The sequence below is a fragment of the Podarcis bocagei genome (genome assembly GCF_964188305.1).
Source record: "Podarcis bocagei genome assembly, chromosome: 14".
Classification (NCBI taxonomy): domain Eukaryota; kingdom Metazoa; phylum Chordata; class Lepidosauria; order Squamata; family Lacertidae; genus Podarcis; species Podarcis bocagei.
This window is the reverse complement of record NC_138139.1, coordinates 36,854,738-36,880,047: the sequence shown is the minus strand read 5'-3', so window position 1 is coordinate 36,880,047 and position 25,310 is coordinate 36,854,738. Positions and strand designations below refer to the sequence as shown.

Genomic DNA, 25,310 nt, shown 5'->3' with positions numbered 1-25,310 from the left:
AAGTTCTAAAGCACCCTCTGGATGTTGTTGGATTTTAGCAACAGCCCAGCACATAAATTTACTAAGCGAAGCTTTTCTTTTGGGTATTTCCATACCTCAAAAAGCCTGCATGGAAGCCTAGCATTAAATGGCCCAGGAGCAAGGCTGGCAGAGAGGGAGTGGCAATTTGAGGCTTAGCGCATCATAGTTCCAGAATATCTGCAGACGATTTTGCTGATAGGCAAAATGGCAGCACAATATGAGTAACCTAGTGATTGTTAAGGAGAGTTCAAAATGCCATCATCTGCTCTACCCACCGCAGACATCTTTCCCAGAGGAAGCAGATCCATGGGATCTCTGTGGATCTCCTGCTTAGTTGAAAAGCATTCCCAGTATGCCTGCAGTCTGTGTGCGTGCGGTGCTATAGGAAAACCCAAAGAGGACCCTGAATGTCATTCACACATTCTGAAACAGCGCAAGGGGGCACGTTTTGCACCAAAGAGGGAGGGGCTCTAGAATTTTGTTTCAAAACCAGCTGTAAAAGTACAGGCTCGGTCCTGTCCTTCAGCATGTTGTAAAACCGCATCTGAAAAGCATGGGCACTGAAGACTTAAGATGTAACCATCAAATTATTTGATTTGGCTCCCTGCTTAAGGTTTTCCCAGCAGAAAGAGGAGCCTCAGGGCAGGCAGAAACAAAAGGCCTGTGGAGCAGAGAGGTTTCTCTTTGGGGCAAGCCAGAGATTTATATCGAGAGCAAAAATAAAGAGATTACCGAGAGGAAAACTCCAGTGAAATGAGGGTTTCCCCACTCGTTTGACCAAGGGGACTGAGGGGGGCCCTACACGCTACAAGGAATTGTCAGCCCCACAGCAAAGGCCCCCACCCCTCCCACTGTCATGATGCCATTGTGGTGTGCAGTTCTGCTACTCAATGCTGTGCGGCAGGAATTGGGGGTGGGGTGGGAGACAACACAAACAGCAGCGGCGTCAGGTGTGGTTGTGACCAGGGAACACTTGACATCTCCTTGGTGAGAGCTGTAGTCCAAAACATCTGGAGGGCACCAGCTTGGTGAAGGCCGTGCTAAGTAAACATTTCCTGGATCAGCTGCCTGGTCGATACAGGTGAGCCAGGCTCAGTCGACAGCTGTGTCCGACGCCAAGCACCAGCAGCCGGCTGTAGAGACACTGTGTTGCTTAAGGGAACCATGATACAGTGTGGTCTTCCCACGGCTATACAATCCAACTGTCAGTGATTTTCTAATACTGGGAAGGGCCTTAAAAGCATAGACTTGTGTCACCCACTGAGGGATCCAGCAGCAACATTCTAGGACGACAATTAAAACTGTGCTGATAGCTGCACATCTCAATATATCCTAGTGGAAGATAGATGGGGGCCATCTTGAAGGAGCTCTTCCAGACCCAAGGCTCTCTGTCCCCCTCTCTCCCCCCCCCATTGCCCTGTGCCACTGCCCCACATTCTCCTTGTTACTCCCAGGGTCCAACGTACTGGCTGTCAAGGCTTCTGGATGAGAGTGCAATACGTAATGCAGCACCGGGAGGAAACTACTGGGGGAGGGAAGGGCTGGGCCTGGGGTGCTGGCAGTCACTGGGAAATAAATTGATGTGCGTGTCAGATGAGGAAGTTGGCTAGCCTGCCTGGCGCTCCCATTAACACCACTTTAGGCTCTTCTGTGGTTGGCAGTTGGCAAGGGAGGCGATGACAAAGGGGAATGCTTTAAAAGCAGGTTTTGTTTTAAACTGTCCGGAGCGAAAGGGGCTAATGCTGTCCAGTCCTCTGAAGCTCGCTCCCTTCTACAGCAGGTGGGAGATAAGCAATGGACACTGTGGTATATTGGACTTATTGCTGCTCCCCTACCCCAAGCTCTTAAAAAAAAAAAAAGTCAGGCAAAAAAGGGATCTACCTGGAAATCCCCAATACTGGTAAGTTTTATTTCCTTGGCGTTGATAGAACGGCGGTTCACAAAGCTCACCTGATATACGAGTGCCTATTTGCAAGCAATCCTATTAGGGTGGGGGGAGAGGAAACAGCAGAATTAGCCCAGCTGCAGGTGGGAAGAGCTGGGACGGTTTTTGCAAGCACTGTAGCTGTGGACAGGGAATGAACGCCATCACTGTGGAAATAGTTGCTTCTCATCTCTGCCTGTATCTTGGTACACATGAACCAGGTTTTTTTGTGGGGGGACGGACACCTTTTGGCAACCCAGCTGTTGTTGTACAACATCTCCCATCAGCCTTGCCTCTTGGGCGTGCCAAATGAGACCAAATGGGCAATGCTGTTCACCAATAGCTGGAGGGCAAAAGGTTTCCCGCTCCTGACATTTAATGGTTCCCCTTGTGTGGAGCTGGTCCTGACTGCACAGCTCAGCCCAAAGAGAGACATCTTTATTCTATGAGCAGTTTGCATCCCAAAATCATGCAGGGAGAAGAGTTGAGATGGAAACTTCCCCATGTGGAGACAGCACAGGGGAGGAACCCAACAACCAACACCCCTTGCCTATCATGTTAAGTGTGCAGGAACAGTTGATTACTATATCTGCTGTTAAAAGATTCTTTTTTTAAAAAAAAATTATCCGAGCTGTTTACTAGGGATGCAGAAATATGCTCCGTTTACCATGTACATATTTACACAACTATTTTAAAACAAAGGGTAAGTTTTAAAAAGTAGGGCTTGAGAGAGGGAGCCCTGCCACTGCAAGAGCAAACCCTACTGGAAAGAGAGACCTCTTTATCTGTCCTGGCACCTTCAAAACAAGGGAGTGTGACACACAAAAACTGCCCTGGTGACACTCTTCCTGATGGGGTGAGGAATGGTGGGCCTGTTGAATGATGTGTGCCCTATTATTGACCCAAACACACTCTGGGTCGTACCGCCATTTCCCCATCCTCCGACACCACCACCACAGCTACCTCTTCCTTCCTAATCTGTTGGGGTCTAAAACAGAAACTGGGACTGCTGAGGAGGACAGCCAACCAGACACACTGAGGCAGAGAGTCAGGGGGCTTCCTAAACCGCCTTTGGGTCCCTCAGTAGGCTTTTTGGGGGGAGTATCTTCCTCACAGTGTGGCCCAGAGGAGTTCCCTTGGCCTACCCTGGACAACCGGGGCCCTGGGGAGAGGGGGACTTCCAGGTTGCCCATAGCAAGAGACCCAGTATAACCACTCAAAATGCAGGACACGGTGCAAAGATGAGAGAGTACCGGGAGGCACATTGTGCCTGAGGGCAGCATGCCAAAGATCAGACTTAAGACTCCATCTTTTAAGCTACCACCTGCAGCCTTGGTGGCCTTCTTTTGCTGCCTCCTTCTTGTCAGTTACGTCCCAACAGAGGCCTGTGTGCGAAGCTCCCTGATGCAAACGGTGCTCCAAGAAGAATTAAATGTCCCAGAAGCCCTTGAGCTCTCCCGGGATGGAAATAGTGTACCGAAAACCCATCGCTGCAGAAACAAGATGCTGGAGAAGAGGTTGGCCGGACGGTCCTCCTGCTGCTGGAGAGGAACCAGGAACGCAACGGCGCAGACAGCTTTCCTGAGGTGCCGCCTTGAGCTTCCCCCCACTGAAAGAAACGTTTTTGTTTTTTTAAAAAGCCATTTAGCTGCAAGACAATCAGATGCGGTAAAAAGTTAAGGGGAGCCTTGAGATATGTCAAGCAGCAGAGTGGATCTCCTAAAGCTATAGCTGGAAGGAAAGCGGGGAGCGGGGGACAGTGTCAGCACTCCCTGAGTGTGGGAAATGTACTTTTGGGGGATGGGAGGAAATGGGTGGAATGAGAAGGTGAGTCCTGCCCATGCCAGCTGGATGACTCTAGGACTATTTCTGCTTTTGCTGGTGCAATGGTCGACTTCCTCCGACACCACCTTGCCCCGCAGGGAGAGTCAGGGAGGAGGAGGGGGAATCCAGTCTTCGGCGGGGTGTGTGTGTATGTGTGCTGTCTTCTTCCCCTGGCCTCCATTTCTTCCTGGGTGTGCAAATGAAGCTGATGTTCTACCTTCGGGTGGAGAAATGGCAGAGGAGGAGGAGGAGCAGAAGGAGAAGGCCCTGCTTCTCCTCTCGTTTCACTTATTCTTCGCCATCACCTTGTAGAGTGTGACTCCCACAACGGCGGCGACCGTAGCTCCTAAAGCTACCCGGATCCAGAAAGAGGCAGCGCCCAGGTTGATGTCGTTCAAGTGCCTGTGAGGCAAAAAAGAGAAGCAGCGTTTCAGCCCAAATGATAAACACAAACTGGGATGGAGAGAAGGAGGTGTACGGTCGTGACTTCCCCCCAAGAATGCTGGGAAGTGTAGTTTGTTAAGTGGGCTGGGCGTTGTTAGGAGACCCCTAGTCCCCAAAGTGAGCTACAACAATTCCCAGGGTTCCCTGGGAAGAGGGACTATTAAACCTCTCTCAGGACCCATAACAAACTACACTTCCCAGCATTCTTTGGGGTAAGCCATGACTGTTTATTGGCAACCTCATGAGAAGAGAAGACTCCCTGGAAAAGACCCTGATGTTGGGAAAGATGGAGGGCACAAGGAGAAGGGGACGACAGAGGACGAGATGGTTGGCTAGTGTTTTCGAAGCTACCAGCATGAGTTTGACCAAACTGCGGGAGGCAGTGGAAGACAGAAGTGCCTGGCGTGCTCTGGTACCATGGGGTCACGAAGAGTCGGATATGACTAAACGACTAAACAACAACAACAACACGACTGTTTAAAGTGGCATCATAATGCTTTAAAGGCACCGTGTGGCCTGAACCATTTCTCTTTATGAAGGCAGAATGTTAGGTTGTTGGGGTTGTCTTTTTAAAAAAGCATGGAGTCACGCAAACAAAATACTAATGGGTCCTTTCCCCCAGTCACTCGTTATTTACACACCAGGTAGGCTGGGCCAGAGGCATTACGCTAACACTTTGACCTAGCAGGGGTATAAATAGCGTGGCAAGTTCTAAATAATTTGTAGCAGAAAAGAGCTATAGTTGTGCCTTTCTAGGTCATGCTGCTGTGGCACCTGTTCCCATTAATGGAGACCCACATGAAAGGGGGAGGGAATCCAACTTGAAAAAGCAGTGATCTATCTCTGCCTCTGGCACGAATCTTATGCATTTTCCTAGGGAGGGGAAGGGGGTTAGGCAGGAAGGGTTGTTTACACTGCTAGTCCTACGGAATACTGTCTGAAAGCCTGAAAGCAGCAGACCATTTAGCAAGCCTAATTTGTTGCTGAGGAGAAAGCACCCCCTTCCGTGTAGGAACGGAGTAGGGAAGCACCACTTAGCAAAGGCAAGCGGCGCTATGCTGTGACACGCAGCCTTGCCTTACCAATCCCGACCCTCACCTCAGACCTATCTGCAAGCGCAGCAAACCAACACACCTCAAACTTAATGGCTGTCACATTTCAGCATAAAGTGTTGGGAATGAATACAGGCATTCAGACTTTGTCTGGAGGCACAAAATTGGTGCTGGACCCGGGAAAGCCGTGAGATATCCGCCCAAAGTTTGGGGAAAGGTAAAATGCTCAGAAGGATACACAAAGCAGCCCGAAAGGAAGCTGAAGCAAAGGGGTAAATGAGGCAGGGTTGTTAATAATATTGGGAGAGGAGAAGCAAGGGCTTAAGGGAAAAATGGGAGGGGGGAGGCACTCAGCTACAGCTCCCATCCTGACAGCTACATTTCCAGCATCCAAATGTGATCTATACTGAACAAGACACACTGGTTGGTAAAAGGAAAGAAGGTTTTTTTTTTAAAAAAAAGGTCCTTGTAAACAAAAGGATATCATCAGTCACCCGGAGCATTTCGTTCCTAACTTCCCTTCAACATAACATTAATTTTATTGCACTGCCTCCCTTTTCTTCTTCACAGGCATATTAGGAAGATTTAAGAATTGTGGCATAAATAAATAAAGCTCTTAATGCAGAGCCCGAGACTGGCTCAATCTCCCCTGCCCTTTTTGGTTTAACTGGCTATAAATAATGGATTTATCATACTCCTTGGGGAGAAGCTTACATCTAATACCAGCGGGCAAAAAGCAGCGCGTTCCCTCGCAAGCTCCTGGCTTGTTAAAATAACTGACTAGGCCCAAAGCCGCCATCGCAGCATTGCTCCCAGAAGATGCCGGCTGCAGGGTAAGAACAACAGTGCTGTTCGCCAAGGCCAAATAACGTTCACGATGCTGGGACGGCAAGCTTTTGAGTCACACAGAAATCCTCTTCAGGGTGTGCATTGAAAAAGAGGGTTAGGGAAACTCTTTCAGCCCGAGGGCCACATTGTATTCTGGGTAGTCCTGAGGGTTGCATGCTGGTGATGGCTGAGACCAGAGGCAAAAATTCACCCAACCAAGGCCCAGCTGCCCACTGAGGAGGACTATAACTAGAAGGAGAACATTACTAACGGGAAGGTGGCAGCCGTGGCCAGTTTGGCGAAGGCGGCGAGGCTGGGTGGGCCCTGCCCACTGCAGGTGAAGTAAAATGGGGGCGGCAGGCGGTGCTTGTAGCAGAACTCGGCCGGCGAGAGGCCATGTTGTGGCGACGTCTCTGGCAGGTCTGCCTTGCAGGCCACGAAGAGGCAAGGGATCTGCCCGTCCATGTAGTGCTGCTGCAGAGGAGACAGTTAACAAACGAATATCAAGAGAGGCTTTTCTGCTGGATCAGGCCACTGGATCTGGCCCTGCGCTCTGATCTCACCAGATGCCTCAATGGCAAGCCTGCAAGCAGGTCTCAAGCGACACCACACAACAACTCGATTATAAGGGGAATAAAGTTGCTTTGCTGCTGCCAAGAAACCCTTGCTGATCAACTGCAATTATCCAGAGATCTACCAGCAGATCCCAATCTACTTCTTGTTCACCCCTGCTTGTAGACTTGTCTCCCACCAGTAAACCTACTTGGATGTTCTTGAAAGCACTGGCCAAGCAAAGTGTGCTCCTAACCCCACTTCCCTGGGAGTAAGCTCCACTGAATTCAATAGGACTTACTTTCTGAGGAGACACAGTTAGGATTTGCACTGCTAGCCATCAGTCTGAACAGCTGCTCCTCATCCAAGGGGGGAGCAGGGACAAGGGAAGGAGTACCTTATAAATGCTGGCACAATAGTTGAAAGACTTGTGGTCTGTCACATCGTACAATAAGCAGGCAACGTCGCAAGCTGCATCAGACGCCTTCGCAAACTCTGTCTCCACATTAATCTCGTGCAGCTGGCAAGAAATACAGGGAGGAAAGTATATCTGAAGCATTTCAGGACAGTCTTTCTTTTAACTTAAAAAATATCCTTCTGAACAAGGAATGGCATTGTTCATTCTTCTTACCAAAAGAAACACACAGACTTCAGGTAACAGATGCACAGGCAACTTGTACACTTAATGATGAATAGGCAATGTTCTTCCAGCTTCTGCTGCCCCTATCCTTTCCCCCCTACTTCTCTCTCCCCCCCCCCACTAGAATGTAGACTGGAAGCTCCTTGGGGCAGGGACCTGTTTTCTATGTCACTTGTTAAAATGCCATATACATTAATGACAAGAAATAATTATAATAGCTATGAATATGGTAAAGTATATATTTTTTAAAAATAGTTAACAGGAGCCAAGGGCAAAGAATTTTATTTACTGCACTCACAACCTGCTTCTGCATGGATGAAAGTCTACCAGAAGTCCCTGGTTCCTGGTCAGATCTGTGCCTTCCACATTAGCTGCTCCCAGATGACTCACTGTGCCCTCTGAAGAGCTACTCTGGGTATCAAAATTGACATGCCCCCCCGCCCACATTTAAGAGAAAACATTGGAAGTAATACCATCAAACTGTTTTGGGAACCCCCCCCCCTTCTTTCAAAAGTGGTGTACTATATATAGACCTCCTTGGAAACAGTAATTCAAGAAACGGCTATCAACAGCCCTCTCTGGTCCAGATGGGCAAACCCACTTTGTATCACAGAGCTAGGGGTAGGCAACCTTTTTGGCGCCACAGGCCAGATCCTTATCAGCATAAGGCCCTACGGGCCAAATATGAGAGGTAAGTGGAACATACTGGCTTAAGCAGCCACACCACGCAGGATTTAACACTCCACTCTCCCCTTAGTTGATGGGCAGGAGATTAAATGTTGCTGCACTGGCTGCAGGGAACTGGTGTGAACAGCCACTGCAGTTGAACCTCACACCCACCCCACCCGTCAGCTGATGTCACTGTCCCAGGTGGGCATGGTTTTGAGAAAATGGGCCAAATTGGAACATCTAGCTGGCCAAGACTGGCCCATGGATCAGACGTTCCCCAAGTGTCACAGAGAAAGAATCACCACAGAAGTGATGTTTGTGTGTATGGATATGTGAATGATGATGTACCTAAGTCTCTTAGGTTAAAGGCGGGGAAAAGAAGCGTTGACATTTTTATGTCAATTGACTAAAAATTTACTTCCGTATTTAGGACTTAAGATCACTGTAACTGAGCAAACTTACTATCAGATGCTTTTCCTGCCCATTGACTTGCACTGTGTTAATTGAATAGAAGGACTCCTTCCCCTCGGATTCCCTTTGGGCCTGGAAAAGGAAGGAGGAGCAGGGATTATTTGTATTTTATTTATTACCCACAGGTTCATCACTCAGGAAAGAACAGGCAGCAGAGGACAAGAAGAGAGACTTCTAGACTCACAGCCAAGTTCTTCCCAAGGAAGGCTTGCAGGAATGCTGACTTGCCAGCACCTCGGGATCCAATCACTTTGCACAGGAAAACATTCCGATGTGTCTGGCCCTTCTCCAAGTCAATCCTTTTCTCCCGTGTAACTGGAGCAGAAGAAAAGAGGGCCTGGGTGAAATGATGAAGCCTTTCCTTCTTTCCTGCTGCTGGGGACACAGCCTCCAAGCAAGTGTTGTCTTTGCTAGACAGGAGGCAGCTATGATTTTATGGGTGCAATGCTACTGCAAGGCGCTCTACGTGGGGCTACCTTTGAAGGTGACCCGGAAAATACAACTAATCCAGAATGCGGCAGCTAGAATGGTGACTGGGGGCGGCCGCCGAGACCACATAACACTGGTGTTGAAAGACCTACATTGGCTCCCAGTATGTTTCCGAGCACAATTCAAAGTGTTGGTGTTGACCTTTAAAGCCCTAAATGGCCTTGGCCCAGTATACCTGAAGGAGCATCTCCACCCCCATCGTTCAGCCTGGACACTGAGGTCCAGTGCCGAGGGCCTTCTGGCGGTTCCCTCACTGTGAAAAGCCAAGTTACAGGCAACCAGGCAGAGAGCCTTCTCGGTAGTGGTGCCCGCCCTGTGGAATGCCCTCCCATCAGATGTCAAAGAGATAAACAACTACCGGACATTCAGAAGACATCTGAAGGCAGCCCTGTTCAGGGAAGTTTTTAATGTGTGACATTTTAGTGTATTTTTGGTCTTTGTTGGAAGCTGCCCAGAGTGGCTGGGGAGACGCAGCCAGATGGGCGGGGTACAAATAATAAATTATTATTATTATTATCCATTGATCACTGGGAGCTGATGCCCATTGGGACTGGTGGGATGGAAGGCGGGGGGGCGCAACGGTAGGCAGATCCAGAGCCAATCACAGGCAGAGCCAACTAATTCTGGTTTCGTTCCCACCTCCTCCCTGCCGAGTTCTACAAAGGCAACACTGAAATGCAGCCACTTCCACCGCCCTTCATAACCATTGGAGGGGACAGAAAACCCACAATGCTCAGGCTCATTCTCCATTCAACATGGAAGCAGGTGCTCGATAGCTCTCGACAGAGGAGGGCAGCAAGCAGAAAGGGCAATAGCTGTGCCAGGACAGAGGAGTCCCCTCTCCTCCCGATTCCAAGGGGCACTGAAGCAGGAGTGGGGCCCACCTGTGATGGCGTGGATCTGAGAGTCCTGCTCAGAGAAGATGGGGTAGCCAAGGTAAGCCAGGTGCTCCAGGCAGCGATGGACATCCAGGTAGGCAACCAGCCTAGGGGAAATCCAAACAGAGAGAAGGTTGCCCGTTACTGGGATCGCTGGGAGGGCCCGCTGTGTGTGAAGCGGACAGGGTGATTGAGGGAGGAGGCAGAGAAGGGCTGCGCTTACGTCCACTGGCAGAGGAATCCATGCAGGGAAAGCAGGCCTTTATCAGTGGTGCATACCGTGTGGTAGAGCTCAGTCCCCCAGGGCATGTAGGGGAATACACTAAAGAAGCTGTGCAGCTCGGCAGGAGAGAGGGCTCCATCACCGTCCTAGAGACACGGAAGGGAAGAAAGAAATGGGCACCTGAGTAGCAGCTCTCCATCGAATGGAAGTCTACCCATTGTCACACAGGGTGGGACCATGCGTGGTTAGCAAGATTCAAACAGGCGGTCTCTGAAATGTCTGTGTTAAATATTCACATTGATTTTAAATTGAAGGTTTTTTTAATTACTCCTTCAATTTCTAATATTGCATTGCGATCTGAATTCTACGGAATGCAAATTGTGATACAATGAAGTACAATATGTAAGAGATAAGAGAGTTGTAACAGCTGTAAGCAGTAAGAGCTGTTCAGCAGTGAAATGGACTACAGGCAGCAACCATTTTAGACACGTCAGATTGGTCACTGCCTGTACTTCAGAAGGGGATGGACTCTCCTTCACTGGAGGTTTTTAAACAGAGGTTGGATGGCCATTTGTCAGGGATTCTTTAGCTGTGATTCCTGCATTGCAGGGGGTTGGACTAGATGACCCTTGGGGTCCCTTTCAACTCTTCAGTTCTACGATTTTACGAAAATAAGCAATACAGAAACACAATCAATACAGCATCTAGCATAGCACAATACGATCACTACAGAAGCTAGGGAAAAATCATTTAATGGCCCGCCACGACCACTGGTCAAGACCACCAGCTATGTCCAAGTGGTCTGCAGGTGGGTGGGAATGTTTGGGCACTGCTGTTGTTCAAGTGACATCCCTTTGCTCAACTCTGGAATGGCCTACAATCCTATTTAGGGGCAAGCAGGGCACAAAACAGCCAGACGCGACTCGAGTGCCAATGGCAATCATGCAGCGGAGATCAAAGAACTGCAACCCTTGGGGGGGGGGGTGGCACTGGCAGCAGCACTGTTCTGCACAGCCAAGGCGTGTGTGCTTCTGTGCAGCTCACCTTGTCATGCTTCTCAAACATCTTCTGCAGGAACTGGTAACCAAAGTGATTCAGCTCCGTGGAGCTGTCATGAGGCACCCGGATCCTGAAAGAAAGGAGGGCAGCACTGGTCAAGGCAGGCCCTCAAGAAGCCTGGGACTTTTAAAAACCAAGTACAGTGGTACCTCAGGTTACAGACGCTTCAGGTTACAGACTCCACTAACCCAGAAATAGTACCTCAGGTTAAGAACTTTGCTTCAGGATGAGAACAGAAATCATGTGGTGGTGGCGTGGCAGCAGCAGAAGGCCCCATTAGCTAAAGTGGTACTTCAGGTTAAGAACAGTTTCAGGTTAAGAACGGACCTCCAGAAATAATTAAGTTCTTAACCCGAGGTACCACTGTAATACCTCCCAACAGGTGAATAATGGCGACTCTCTGAAACCCATGGCTGGAACTGACCCCAAAAGGAGGGGAAACCAAGACTTAGGAATGGAAACCAGTAAAGGACTTTTTCCAGATGGCAACTAAACTTGCAAATGCTAAGGAACAAGCATGGTGGGGGGGGGGATCACAAGGTGAACACAGAGAATGAGCACCTGCTCAACGTGCAGAAGGTCCCAGGTTCAATCCCCAGCACTTCCAGGTAGGGCTGGGAATGTATCCTGTCCCAAATCCTGGAGAGTTGCTGCCAGCCAGTGTGGACAATACTGAGCCAGATGGACCAATAGTCTGACTCAGTATAAGGCAGCTTCCTGTGTGCGAGTTCAGAATCATGTCTTCCCATTGTCCCATATGTCAGTGGCCCCCTCTTTCTCCTTCCCCTTAACATTCAAGAGGGCAACAATATACGCACGGCGGGCAGAGATAGTCGTCTGTCAGCTCCAGGGCATCATCATAGCCAAAGCGACGCAGGATGGTCCACGTAGTCTCATGACGCCCCCTTTGGATGAAGAGCGTATTGAGGAAAAGGAAGCCTGGAAGAGAGGAAAGGATTTTGGGTCCCAAGTGCATAGCATGATCAGCTGGCAATGGCAACAGAGATGCCAGAAAAGCTGATCTGTAGTGATCTCACACCACACAGGCAGCAGCTCCGAATCTTCGCGAGATTCAGCTGCTGGGTGCCACTTCCTGGTGCACACTGAAAGTCACATGACACAGGTGAGACCATGTGCCTCTGACTGGTTTTGCCCTGACCTCGTCTAGGACACTGTATCTGACTTTTCCAACTGCTTCCATCATAGGCACCACATATCCTTTGTTTCTATTGCCAGACCCACACTCTGTAACAGGGTCACAACTAGGACATGAGTGAGATTTCTGCAGCTGGAGTTGCCAGCTAGAAGATCTTGGCACAGGAGATTCTGTCCAAGTTAAATCCCAAACTCTCCTATACAATATTTAATTAATGGATGGAAATCTCAGTGTGACAAAACTCACTTACTGCACAAAAGGTGACATTCAGACTTATTGCTCTGCCCACTTTTACCTCTGGCTCCGCCCACTATTGGCAGGTGGCTTCCAGACGGCTGTCCAGAAGGGAAAGGCTGCCCAGGCTGAAAAAGGTTCCTCACCCCCTGATTTAACCCAACGAGTCTTCCCTGACTTCTCAGTCGTTCAATTTATTCCCATGTGTAGCAGTAAAAGCACTCCCCATGTTCTCTTGTCTGATACTTTTCCTCTCCTGGCGCAACTGCTAAATCGTTCCCCAGCTTGTTCAATCAGAATCAAACGAACACAGAGAGTTGCAGCAGTGAACAAGGAAGCTCTGTTAAAATGAAAGCTCATTCAAGCAGGAAAACACGCAAAGCAACTGCCTGCAGCCTGTTTCAAACCAACATCAATTTTGCCCTTGGGATATGTGGTCTAAACTGGCTGAGCAGCCCTGGCTTCAAAGGATGCGCCTGGGCTATCTGTGCAACTCTGCAGTGCTGCTGTCCCTCTTTCTGATCCGCCGAGATGGGCTCTAAGATAATCCCCAGAGCCAGGCATGCAAGTTTTCTGCTGGAGTTACCATTGAGGGTCAGTCCGTTGTCCTGGACTCCGTCTGTTGTGTTTTTCCAGACCACCATTTTCACATCTTCCAGAGCCTGGGGTGCCAAAGGATTTCCGAAGCAGGACTTCTACCTCCCAAGAGAAGAAAGGTGGGGCCAAATCAGGAAAATAGGCAGTTCCAGTTTATTTATTTTTAAACCTATTCCACTGGAGCCAAAAGGAAGAACCATACCACTTTAGTAGCTACTGTAAGGTTATTACATCCTATATTCAACAATATCCCAAGTTAGGTAAAGTCAGTTCATGGGATCTGACATTCAACGATTTTAGAATCACAGCATTTGGGGTGGGAAAGCCAGCACTTCTAGCCTTTAGGAAGACAATAGCATTTATTTATTTCACTTCTAAAGAAACATCCGATTTCACTTCTAAAGAAACATCCTAATGGGATTTAACAGTAAAAACACCACCACGATGGGTTGCTGCCAACTGCCTTTTACTCAAGAGTAGACCCACTGAAATTGATGGACCCAAGTGACTTCATGCCCATTAATTTCAATGGGTCTGCTCTGAGTAGATCTAGCACCGGCTACAACCCAATAAAAACAATTGCAGATTCAATACAGGTCCCAGTAAAATCTCAGAAACTGAGAAAAAAGAGACTTGCTAACCCTCTGCTGTTGCAGCTTGCCTCCCCACCCAAAATTAAATTATCCAGTATGCACAAATTTGCATATAAGCTTTAGAATCTGGGTCTTTCAGGAAAGCTGGAGCTAAGAAACCAAATTTGACAGCCTTGTGCAAATAGCTGCTGACTCAAGCTTTCACCTTGCGAGAAGAATGGAGCTGCTAACTCAGGTAAACACTACAGTTCCTTTTCCATTGACTGGAAAATGTGATTTTCCTCCTCTCACCTGCTTCATGGAAGAGGAACCAGGAGAATTCACGTCTGCAACGTTATACAGTTGGGGAAAGCAGGTTGTTGGCAATACTAGCCAATCCTACTCCTGCTCAAAGGAGACCCACTGAAAACAATGGACATGATTCACTTACGGCCATGAATTTCAGTGGGTCTACTCTGTGTATAACTTAGTTGTATGCAACCAAGACTGTTGATTGCCAGCGGCTGATTGTCAGAATAAATTCCTAAGAAGTCAGGACTTAACCTAATGGCAAATTAACTGGATCAGAAAGGTTTGTCCTCCCTCATATGTCTAGGGGCGCAGAACAAATTCTGTTGCCTCTTGAATGGAAACATTGAGGCTGATGCCCAAGAGGATAAATCTGCAGCAAAGCCAGGACAAAGTAGGATGAGGATCAAATGCTGGAGTAGGCCACAAAGTCAGGAAGACCCTTGACAAAATATCCAGTATTGGGGCTATATTGAATTGAATTAAGAAAAAAATAGAGTCCTTCACCAATCAAAAGTTTAGCCTGGAAGCCATTTTTATTTTTATTTATCAAAATATATATTCTGCTTGTTCATAAAAACTAAGTGGTTTACAAAAATATAAAACAAAACATTAAAATTATTGATTAAAAACAGGTATTTTAAAATATCCAAAAGCTGATTAAACCAACAGTAGCTAATAAGAAACCAAACACATGTAACTTCAACAAGTCTGGATAGTTTTGCCAAAATAAAAATGTTTTAAGCAGGCACCGAAAAGGGTACAGTGAAGGCACCTGATATAAATCGGCAGGGAGTTCCAAAGTGTAGGAGCTGCCTATACTTGAGGGCTTTCAAGGTCCACTAACAGCAGAGAATGATGTAAAATTTGGGCCATAGGACTGTATCCAACTAAGTTAGAATACACCCACTGAAATTAGCGAACCTAAGTTAGTTGTGTGCATTAATTTCAATAGGTCTACTCTGAGTAGGACAAGTACTAGTTATACTCCATAGCCTCCACATCTAAGTGATTAAACACCTTTCAATAACCTTCTGCCAAATTTGGGGGTTCTTTTTAAAAATCTGCCTCAAGAATCAAGGAGGCAAAAGCAGATTATGTGAACTGAAATCATTGTCAAATAAAACCCTGCCCAGAGAAACAATCTGGAAGCAGTAGAAGGCTTGCTTTAAGATCTTAGACCATGCTAAAATTTCAAATTTCGGTGGCAGGAAAGTATGAGAATGCAAAACTTAATTTTCACCAAGGAAAAGAAACAGTGTGACAGTTAATGTGACTTTAAAAAATATATTTTGTGGGTGTTGTTTTTTTTTTTAATCCATAGAATAGCAGGAAAAATGAACATAGATGTGGAGAAAATGAAGGGAACTGGAAAAGTGCCGGACTGGTTAAACTTCAAGCAGAGCAATAAGAGGCTTATGATCAAAAGACTTCAAAAACTTAAAGGTCTAAATTTTAAAGGATGGGCATCAGCTGCTGTCTGCAAACAGGACTCTGCATACCTGGCACTAAAACACATCCAGCAACTCAATCATGTGATTTATGTGAATTGTCATGCTTCCTGTCCATAAAATTTATTCTAATTTCTCTTGTCATAAGGAGGTGCAATCAGGAACGCATAGCATTGCTCACCGTCTGTGCTTTTTGATTTCTTTGCTTTAACTTGGTGTCAGGCCTCAGCTTGATGATTAACTGCTCTAATTTGTTTCCTATTTTTTATCTTGTTCGTGTTCTGATGTACTTATTACAGCCTGCCTTTAACCCATTTTATTGCAATGTAATGAAGGACGGTTTATAAGTGAGGCAGACAAAACACATTCTTATTCAGCTATCCCACCTGGCTGCTGAGGCTTTGGCAACTGCAGCCCCCAAATAGGAAAGTATATTAATTGCGCCCGTATGGGTGAGAAACTTGCTTAGGTTAAAAAAGCGGGGGTGATAAGAAGAGATTGCTGGATTAGGCCAATGGTCTACATAAACCAATCAGACTGGGAAAGATTATAGAGGGAGGATTTGAAATTCACAGCATGCTGTACATTGAAATAAAATTATATGAAAATGATGTACAGATGGTATTTGACTTCCACACTACCAACGTATGTTGGAAGTGTAAAGAGAATGAACGCTCATTCTACCACATATGGTGGATGTGCAAGAAGGCTAGAGCATCCTGGGAAATGATATATAATGAACTGAAAAAAAATGTTTAAGAAAAATTTTGTAAAAAAAATGGAAGCTTTTTTAATAGGCACCACAGGAGAAGAAATACCAAAAGACTTAAAAAGACTGTTTACATGCATGCAATGACAGCTGCAAGAATGCTTTTTGCCCAGAGATGGAAGGAAGAGGAAACACCAACCAAGTGGATAGTGAAAATGATGGACTATGCTGAAATGGTGAAAATAACTGGGACGCTCAGACACCAAGATGACAGTAAATTTTAAAAAGAATAGTATAAATTTATAGAGTACATTAAGGAACAATGTAAAGATTTAAAGATGTTAGTAAGATTGATATAGGGTTGACTGTAATTTTTAACAGGTAAAGGATTAAATAAGGATTTAATTGAAGCTGGATATATGTAATTAGATGTGGTTAAAATTTAAAAATGTATCTGTGGAAAACCAGAAGGGGGAGGATGGAAGTCCAGGGGTTCAGGGAATCCCACAATGGTATAAATATTGCTGAATTTAAGTTTGAATGATGTTAATGATGAAAAACTGTATACACACAAACACACACACAAAAACTATATTAAATGGTCTACATAAACCAGCATCCTGTTCTCACAGTGGCCATTCAGATACAAGCAGGACTTGAGCACAAGAAAACTCTGCTCTCCTGTGGTTTCCAGCAACTGGTAGCAAAAGCAAAAGAGGAAAGACGATATTTACCAGAAGCTGCATGGAGTTACCCAAAAGTATGTTCTGCATTGTTTTGTTACATGGGAACATACCTGGAAATAGTTCAGCTCCTCATCGCTTAGGATCTGGTTGTTATCCTGGTCAGACATATTGAAGATCCGAGTGAGGGCCCGTGCGCATGCTGGCCTCAGCTGGTGGTAGAAAAAGAACACGATTTATAAAAGCAGGCCATAGGAAGCACTTGTTCTCCACTCCTCTTCGTTGCACAGAATGCCCTGATTAAAGGCAGAAAGGACGACGAAATCAAAGCCATTGTCCAGGCAATCTAGGAACAACAGAGAGGGCTGGTGTTCAATGTAGTATTACATCGGGGATGGAGAACCCACATCTGTCCAGATGTCATTGGACTACAGCTCCCATAAGCCCCAGCCAGCAAGGCCAGTGGTGAGGGATGATGGGAGTTGTAGTCCAGCAGCATCTGGAGGGCCACAGGTTCCTGAGCCAAACTGGTTCAGAGGTGCAGCTGCAAGGCAACTTGAGCTGGCACTGTAGGATTTGCCTGGAAGTGATGGAACTCTCCAGTCTAAAGAACCTTGGAAGACAGTTGGGGTCCTCTCTGGGTACAAAACCTATTTGCGGCTCTGAGACTATGTATCCTACCTGCTTCTCCTCCGGGTCGTAGAGAGGGGCTGTTGGGTGCAGAACAGCCTTCTGGGCGTAATAGAACAGCTCAGAGATGTTCTTCAGGTTCTTTGCAGAACACTTCGGAGAGCAAAGAGGGGAGGGAGGGAGAGAGAGAGGCAATTTGAGAGAGGCAGAAAGGAATGCTGAACCAACACAAATAGCACATGCTGGAAAGAAATGCTTCAAGATCTCTTTTTCAGGCAGGCCACGGAGGATGAAGCCCAGGACTAGAAGAAGATGTTATAATCAGGGAAGCTTCCTGTTTAATTTCCACTCTGGAGGGTAACTCAGCAGAGGAAAGACCACTGTCTGTGCATTCCCTTTCAATTATGGTCACATATATCAGAGTACTACAATTCCCAGAATGCTTTGGGGTGGCAGTGGGGAAGCGAGAGACCATTAGTCCTTCAAGTAGTTTAGATGACCTCCATGGGCAATATAAATAAATGCATACATGACATTTAAAACAAAGATCTTGACAGATCTGCAATGTCTTGTATAGCTTTAAAAGACTAGACAAATTCATACAGGTAAGGCTATCAATGGCCTCTACCCACGATGCCTCTACTGTCAGAGAGACTATGCTGGGAATCACAAGTAGGTTGAGGGTTGTTGTGCTCAGATCCAGCTTTCAGGCTTCCCACAAACATCAGCTTGGCCATTGTGAGAACAGGAAGCTGGTCTAGATGAGCCATTGGCCTAACCCAGCAAGTTCTTCTTAAATTTGTGCAGGATTTTAAAAAAATCTTTCCTGAGTCCACTGAACTCAGTCTATGTCTACTGGGCTTTATGTGGAAGTGGGGCATGCAAATTCAATGAATAAATAAAATAATAACAATTCTGCCAATCAGTTTTGTTGATGACCATGGCAAGGGTGAGGAAGTCCTTTCTATCCACTGGCTGCGTTTGGCCTGCCTTCTACCATCAGATCAGTCATAAGGGCTGGTTTGACTGGTGTCATAAGTTTCCCAGCCATGTGAAAGACCCCAGTCATTTCCCAAGGTATGCACATGAACGGACAAGTTAACATGTGAACTAGAGAGTTCACTTTGGCTGCGGCAGTTTTGCCATGATTCTGGCCATAGCTGTGAGCCTTATATACACAACTGCCCAGGGTGGCATGGGGGAAGAGGTTGCTGGGAAAGAAAAACCATGATGTGAGACAACCACGGAGGCTGCCAATCAGAGAATTCTCCCCCTGCTCCACCTCATACGCCCAAGCAGATCCCCACCTCCACGCAGGTCTCAATTTCCGAGAACTGGTTCATGATGGGCAAGATGGTTTCCATGGAGCTCCCAGTCTGCAAGTCGGACTTGTTTCCTACAAGGATGATGGGGATCCTAGAAAAGAGGGAGAAAGGGGGTGGGGTGAGGAGAGAGAAAAGGTGTTGGAAACGAGAATGGGCACACAAGCACTGGCTGAAGAGTTTGGAGCAGTCTGTGTGTCAAGGCAAATGCAACAACTGGAGGGGAGGGGAGAAGTAAATGGAGATCTGCATTTCTTAATTTGCTTTGTCTAATTTAGGCAGGGGTTCCCACTGACAACAGATGAAGGGGACAACTGTTCCTGGCAGAAGAGTTATTAAGGGGCCCCAAACCTCAGGGAAGACGCAAAGAGGCTAGGTCTACTCAGTTAGCAGGACCTAAAACTTGGGTCTTTCACACCTGGTCCAGGATCTGCTTCTTCTTCATTTCTCTCTGAATTCCTCACTGAAATGTATAATCTAGGAACAGTTTGCCCACCACATCTTCTGCTTTCAGGAATCAGACCTTAGCCTGCTTCCAGCATTGAATAACTGAAGCCTTTAAAACAGGTGTGGGGAACCTCTGGCTCTCCATATGTTGCTAGACTGCAACTCCCATTATCTAGAGCCATTGGCTATGTTGGTTGAGGCTGCTAGGAGTTGTAGTTCAGTAACATCTGGCGGGCCGAAGGTCCCCCAGGCCTGCTTTAAAAACAGGAGCAGCAACTGGGGCCCAGACATGGGCAAAATGTAGCATCCCATCTTGTTGGGCAAAACACTACCTGGAACATTTTTCAGCTCCACCATTCACCATTGGGATCCATTTTGTCCGAATCTAAGTGGGGGAAACAGAAGGAAAAAACAAGTAAGTGGAGTGGGAAACTAACAGCAATGGCAGCCACAGAAAGAGAGTCTTGGGCATGGCAGGGTCCCATGGGATCAACAGGTTGGCAGGCACTTAAATGCTACACAGTTTGGCCCTGTAAAAAATGCCAGCCCTGCCCCTGTCAATCAACCCATGCGATCCAGGCCACTGTGAGCATGATAAGAGAGTAGGTGCACCTCAAGCAGATGCCCAACCAGAGCCAATGCCAGTCAAGAATGTAAGAATGGTCCTGTTGGAGCAGAGCAAAGGCCTTCCTGGACCAGTATCCCATTTCCTGCCTCTGGGAAGCTCACAGGCACAATGAAGGCCACAGCTGTCTCCCAACTGCAATACCCAGTAGCTGGTATTGAGAGGCATACGGCCTCCTATTCTGTAAGCAGCACATAGAGCCCTTATGACTAGGAGCCAGTGATAACCCCATAATCTGTGAATGGATCGAAGTTCATTATGTCTTGCCACCCCTCAGACTGCTGTGTGCAATGGTGATAATCAGCAGAGCGTCAGGCAGAAGCACGGCTGCACTTTTGCCAGGCCCTTGTGAAAGAGGGGCAGGAAATCCCAGCCCTTACCTTGTCAATGGTGGATTCCTCCGTGACATCGTACACCATGCAGACCACATTTGCCTGCGAAGGAGCAAAGAGGTAAAACAAGGTAGCTCATGTCCAGGAATTTTTTTTTACTGCTTGATTCTGCCCATTGTATGAACCAATATGCCAGGCTGCCAACTGAGAGGTGGCATCTCAAAACCACCAAGAGGGTCAGAAAAGCCCTCACTTTTCAGTAACAAAAGTCCCAACATCTGAGCCTCCTTGCTCAAGGAGGACATCTGGGCTCCTCATGCTCTGCTCAAATCCGACCACCAGCTCAGCTCAGACAGTGCCAACGCAAATGGCTTTTAGGAAAAAGCAGATGGCAGGATCACTTGCCCTTTGGGGAAGCAAGCTTATCACTTAATCTCCCAATTTAGGGGGATTCGTATGGGATTCGGCATGGCAGCTTTAAGCCCCCATTATGTACATATGTATGTATGTATGTATGTATGTATGTATGTACACACACACCATTGCTGTGGGTCAGGAGAGGAAGGAGATGGCATATAGCAGTTTACAAGCAACCAAAGGGTTAGGCAAACGGTTAACAAAACTGATGACGCTAATCTCCAAATTCGACTATTTGGGATTCTTGCAGAGTTAGCAGGGAAAGTGGTGGGCTCAAGATGAGCATGAAGAGCAAAATTCAGAGCACAAGCTGAAGGGAAGAGGCTGGTGGAGTTGCTACAACAGGCCTCCCCTGCATCCAAAGTTTTCCTTGCTCACCTTGGCAATCTCCTCTTGGAGCTCCTCGTCCGTCTGCTCCGATTCTGAAAGGCAAAGGAAAGGCTGTACATTGCTGCCGGGGATCTTTACTGTGCCCCAAAAAGACACTCGGGGATGTGGCCGGAATGTGAAGAATGAAACAAAAGCCTTGTTATTTCAGGCCAGTGGCCCATCCAGACACCAGCATCCTGTAGACAACCAGATGCTCAAGTATGACTTGAGCACAGCAGCAAGAACTCTCTCCCCTTGTGATTCCCAGCAACTAGTGTCCAGAGACTTACTGCCTCCAACAGCAGAGGGAGAACCTAGCCATTCTGGCTAGTAGCAACTCATAGCCTTGTCCTCTATGAATCTGTCTAATCCCCTTACAAAGTCATCCAAACTGGTGGCCATCACTAGCTTGCTTGCTTGTTTGCTTGCTAATTTATTTATTTTTAAACTTTATTTATGCTTTTCAGGTTTATACATTTCACCAATTTTACAATCATTTTAACGTTTCAAAACTTGACTTCCTTCCCCCTCTTTCTGTGGTTCCTTATATCTTCTGCACATTCAAATTAACGTAATTTGCTCATTTATCCGTCTACTTTAAATATATACTCTTATAAAACTGCAGGTTATTACAATAATCTCACCAATGCTCTTATCTGTTTACAATTTATCTGTAAATATTCAATAAACCATTTCCATTCTTTTATACAAAGTTTGTTATCTTGAATTCTTATTCTTCCGGTAAGTTTCACCATTTCTGCATATTCTGTAGGTTTTTGTATCCATTCTTCCTTTGCTAGGACTTCTGCTTCTTTGGCTTATTTATTTATTTATTTATTTAGCCATTCGAATATTTATGATCTGTACTTTCATAACATATATCAAGGCAGCTTACAAACATATATACAATAAATCAATAGATATCTGCAAAACATAATTAAAGACATAGAACATAGCAATAGAGGCTAGTTGGTTAAAGAGGGAAATAATAATAAAGGCCTGGGAGTTCCATGGGGCAGGGCCTGCCAAACTAGAGACTCAATCCCTGGTGAAGACCAACCGAACTTCCAGAGCGTGGGGAACCAGCAGAAGTGCACCACCAGGGGTCTCAAAGTTCAACTATATGCTGGGTGTGAAAGTACTTTATTTTGCCTGTTCTGAATCTTCCCACATTCCATTTCACTGATGCCCCCCAAGTCCTAGTGTTATCAGAAAGGGAGAAAAACACCACCCTAACACCGCCCTATCTGCTTTTTCTGTGCCAGGCAGAGTTTTATAAACAGAATTTGCTACCACAAGACATGGTGACAGCCGCTAGCTTGGACTGCCTTATGTGACTTTTATCTATTGTTTTATTATTACTTATTCAGTTCATATCGTGCCATTCCTCCCGGATGAGCCCTTTTAAATCCATTGGGGGGTGGGTGCCTACCTGAGTAGTCCACAATGTGGGTGGGGACTTTCTCAGGTGTGACATCTGCCGGAATTGTGATCTCTTCTGCACGAGACGGCACCTGGGAGGGGGGGAAAAGGGAGATGATCATTTCCACATTGTGCCCAAGACAGCCTTATCCTTCATGGATTTGGCCACGTACAACTTCTAATGTCGGATACAGTATGTCTCTCAAGAGGGGAGAGTACAGTTGATCTCAGGTCTTGCCTACAGGTTTCGCATTGGGGCATCTGACTGGCCACTGTGAGAACAGGTTGCTGGAGGACTAGAGGGGCCTTTGGCCTGATCCAGCAGCCAAGCTCTTCCAATGCTACGCTGTTAATATTAGCGGGTCTATCTTGCAGTTGTAAGCAGGGCACATTCTCAGTGTGCTGAGAACTGATGAAGAACATATGTTTCCATTGCCAATTTGGGGGAGGGGGGAGGATGGCAGTGCCCCAGATGCCCAAAGTTTAGAGAGAGAAGCTCCCTTGTGTAGGTGGATTAGATGAAAACAGAATTTTAGAATGAACTACAAATTTCAGGCCTGCATAGTATGAAAGCAGAAGCATGGAATAGGCACAGCCCACTCACCCCTCCTGAGAAATGGCACTGGACTGCTTCCCTGCAAATCCCCTTTCAAGCACTTCTGCAGCCCCTTAAGTCTCGGCAAGCAGTGACCTGATCCACTGACCTGACAGCGTCCTGGAGATTGGGGTTGGGGTAGCATTAAGCCGCTTGCCTGGGGCTGGAGCAGGAATGTGGGAATGGTATTTAGAATGATCCCAGCACCTGATTAGGAGACTTACTGCACCAGTGGCGCAAGGGTCAGAGGGGTCAACAGGGGGGCAGGCACCAATGCCATCTGCCTGCTGCAGATCAGAGGCTGGGAAGCAGAGGGGAAGTGCGGCCACCAGAGTTAATCAAGACAGCCCTTCCCAGAACATGAGGCAAATGGCAGGGAGGGTGGCTGTTCTTGAGAGCTTTCGAACAGATGGGCAATGCTGGGGGCATTGCATAGACGTCCGCAGCAGTAACCGCTCTAGAGGAACCATCCTGGCCAGATGCTGGAAAGGACAGAAGAAACCAGCAGCTGAAGCAGTTGTTTTTTTCCATATTGAATTTTCACATTCTCGTAACCTGCCCTGAGACCTTATGAGGAAGGGCAGGTATCAAATCAAATCAATGGAGAAATGATAATAATAATAAAAACAGAGCATAAGAACAGCCTCACTGGATCAGACCAGAAGTCCATCCAGCAGGGAGCAGGGTCCATTAGGTGGGCGCTGTCCCACCAGCCTCAGTCTGCTCTCAGCAAGCCCCCATGGGACCTGCCTTTATCCTTACAACCAATCCAGGGAGAGGCATTGCCTGCCAGCTTCCTCCTCCTTAGCAGGCTAATTTACAAGCCTGTGTAAGTGATGTAGGAAACTGCCGTAGACCATTGACCCATCTCGTTCAGTACTGTTTACACTGACTGGCAGTAGCTCTCCAGGATTTGAGATGCAGGACATTCCCAGCCCTATCTGGAGCTGCTGGGGATTGAAGCTGGGACCTTCTACAAGCAAAGCGGAGGTTCCACCATGGAGTTATGGCCCTTCCCCCCAGATTCTGCGCTTAGTAACTTTAGAAGCTGCCTTATACAGAGTCTGGCCATTGGTCCATCAAGTTCAGTACTGTCCCCGCTAGTTTGCGGTGGATCTCCAGGATCAGGGATGTGGGGCATTCCCAGTGCTGCTTGGAGATTCCAGGGATTGGACCTGGAACCTCCTGCATGCAAACCAGGTGCTCTGTCACTGGGCTACTGAAGATGGCTCTGGCTTGAAGTGGAGTACGGGAAAAGAATGATTCCTTCCAACTCTCATGTACACACCAGAGCACTGCTTGCCATTTCTTGCAAGCTGCTCATAGCCACTGACTGAGCTGCTCCAGTGCCATGAAAGATGTTAACAATTAAAACTGCTCAGAGCAAAAGGTGTGAAGCCATGCAGCTTTTATGGAGGAATCAAAGTGCTGTTTTGCTTTTGTTGTTTGCATGGGAGAAAAACTTCACAAGGAACCATGGCAGGATCAGTTGCATAAACGTTTGCATAAGGGATGGCGATTGTAGGAAGAGGGCCTATCACAGGCCTTAGTAAGTAGCCCAAACGGGTCCTTGCCAAGTGTGTGTCTCTCTCTCATCGCTGACATCACACAGAGCTCCAGAGGGATTTGCAGCACAAGTGCAAAGAAGGAACCTCCCCAAACTCCAAGCTTGCAAGGAGGGCGCGGGCTTATTCCTTTGCATCCCACTTTGCATGTGCCTAAGCAAGGAGGGAACCCTGAGGTGTCACGATGGCAAAAAACTTGAATGGCTTTAAAGGAGGATTAGGCAAATTCATGGAGAATGAGGCTCTCAGTGGCTACTTGCCAATAGTTCTACCTTCACTGTGGAAGGCAGTATGCTTCTAAACACCAGCTGCTGGGAATCACAAGTGGTGAGAGCGCAGTTGTGCTCAGGTCCTGCTTTGCATTGGGGCATTTGGTTGGACACTATGAGAACAGGAAGCTGGACTAGATAGGGCCTCAGGCCTGATACAGAAGGGTTCTTTTTATGTCCTCATGGACTTAACCAAATCTGTGGATTCCTAGCTTAGAAACAGAAGGGAAGAAGGCAGTGCAGGTAGCAGGACTTCAAAGTGAAAACCTGTCAGACCTGGGGTGGGGAACCTGTGGCCCCTTGCAGGTTTGGGGACTCTACCTCCCACAGGCCCCAGGCAGCATGGCCAGCGGTCAGGGGTGATGGGAGTTGCAAGTCACAGCAGCTAGAGGGCCACAGGTTCCCCATCTGCTGTAGGAGAAGGATGAGACCAGAAGGCAGGAGAAAAGTCCAAGAAAGAAAAGAGGCTGGGGGGGGGGACTTCTGATATCTCAAGGGCAGAATGCCACTTGGGTGCCACTTGGCTGGCTAA

General features: G+C 47.2%; 1 protein-coding gene across 1 annotated transcript in view; it reads right to left on the bottom strand.

Moving 5' to 3' along the window:
* Positions 1-1,899: 1,899 nt before the first annotated feature.
* RHOT2 (ras homolog family member T2) overlaps positions 1,900-25,310 on the bottom strand; it is a 30,212-nt gene continuing 6,801 nt past the window's right edge. The window contains exons 3-19 of the mRNA XM_081169876.1: positions 22,360-22,441; positions 20,937-20,980; positions 20,190-20,243; positions 19,517-19,569; positions 18,723-18,831; positions 17,467-17,568; positions 16,899-16,997; positions 13,051-13,159; positions 11,893-12,013; positions 11,060-11,144; positions 10,016-10,161; positions 9,799-9,899; positions 8,610-8,740; positions 8,417-8,497; positions 7,043-7,165; positions 6,365-6,567; positions 1,900-4,171 (exon numbers count right to left, since the gene is read on the bottom strand). Coding sequence (XP_081026002.1) covers positions 4,054-4,171; positions 6,365-6,567; positions 7,043-7,165; positions 8,417-8,497; positions 8,610-8,740; positions 9,799-9,899; positions 10,016-10,161; positions 11,060-11,144; positions 11,893-12,013; positions 13,051-13,159; positions 16,899-16,997; positions 17,467-17,568; positions 18,723-18,831; positions 19,517-19,569; positions 20,190-20,243; positions 20,937-20,980; positions 22,360-22,441 — 1,761 coding nt within the window. The 3' untranslated portion in view covers positions 1,900-4,053. The remainder of the gene's footprint in view (positions 4,172-6,364; positions 6,568-7,042; positions 7,166-8,416; positions 8,498-8,609; positions 8,741-9,798; positions 9,900-10,015; positions 10,162-11,059; positions 11,145-11,892; positions 12,014-13,050; positions 13,160-16,898; positions 16,998-17,466; positions 17,569-18,722; positions 18,832-19,516; positions 19,570-20,189; positions 20,244-20,936; positions 20,981-22,359; positions 22,442-25,310) is intronic.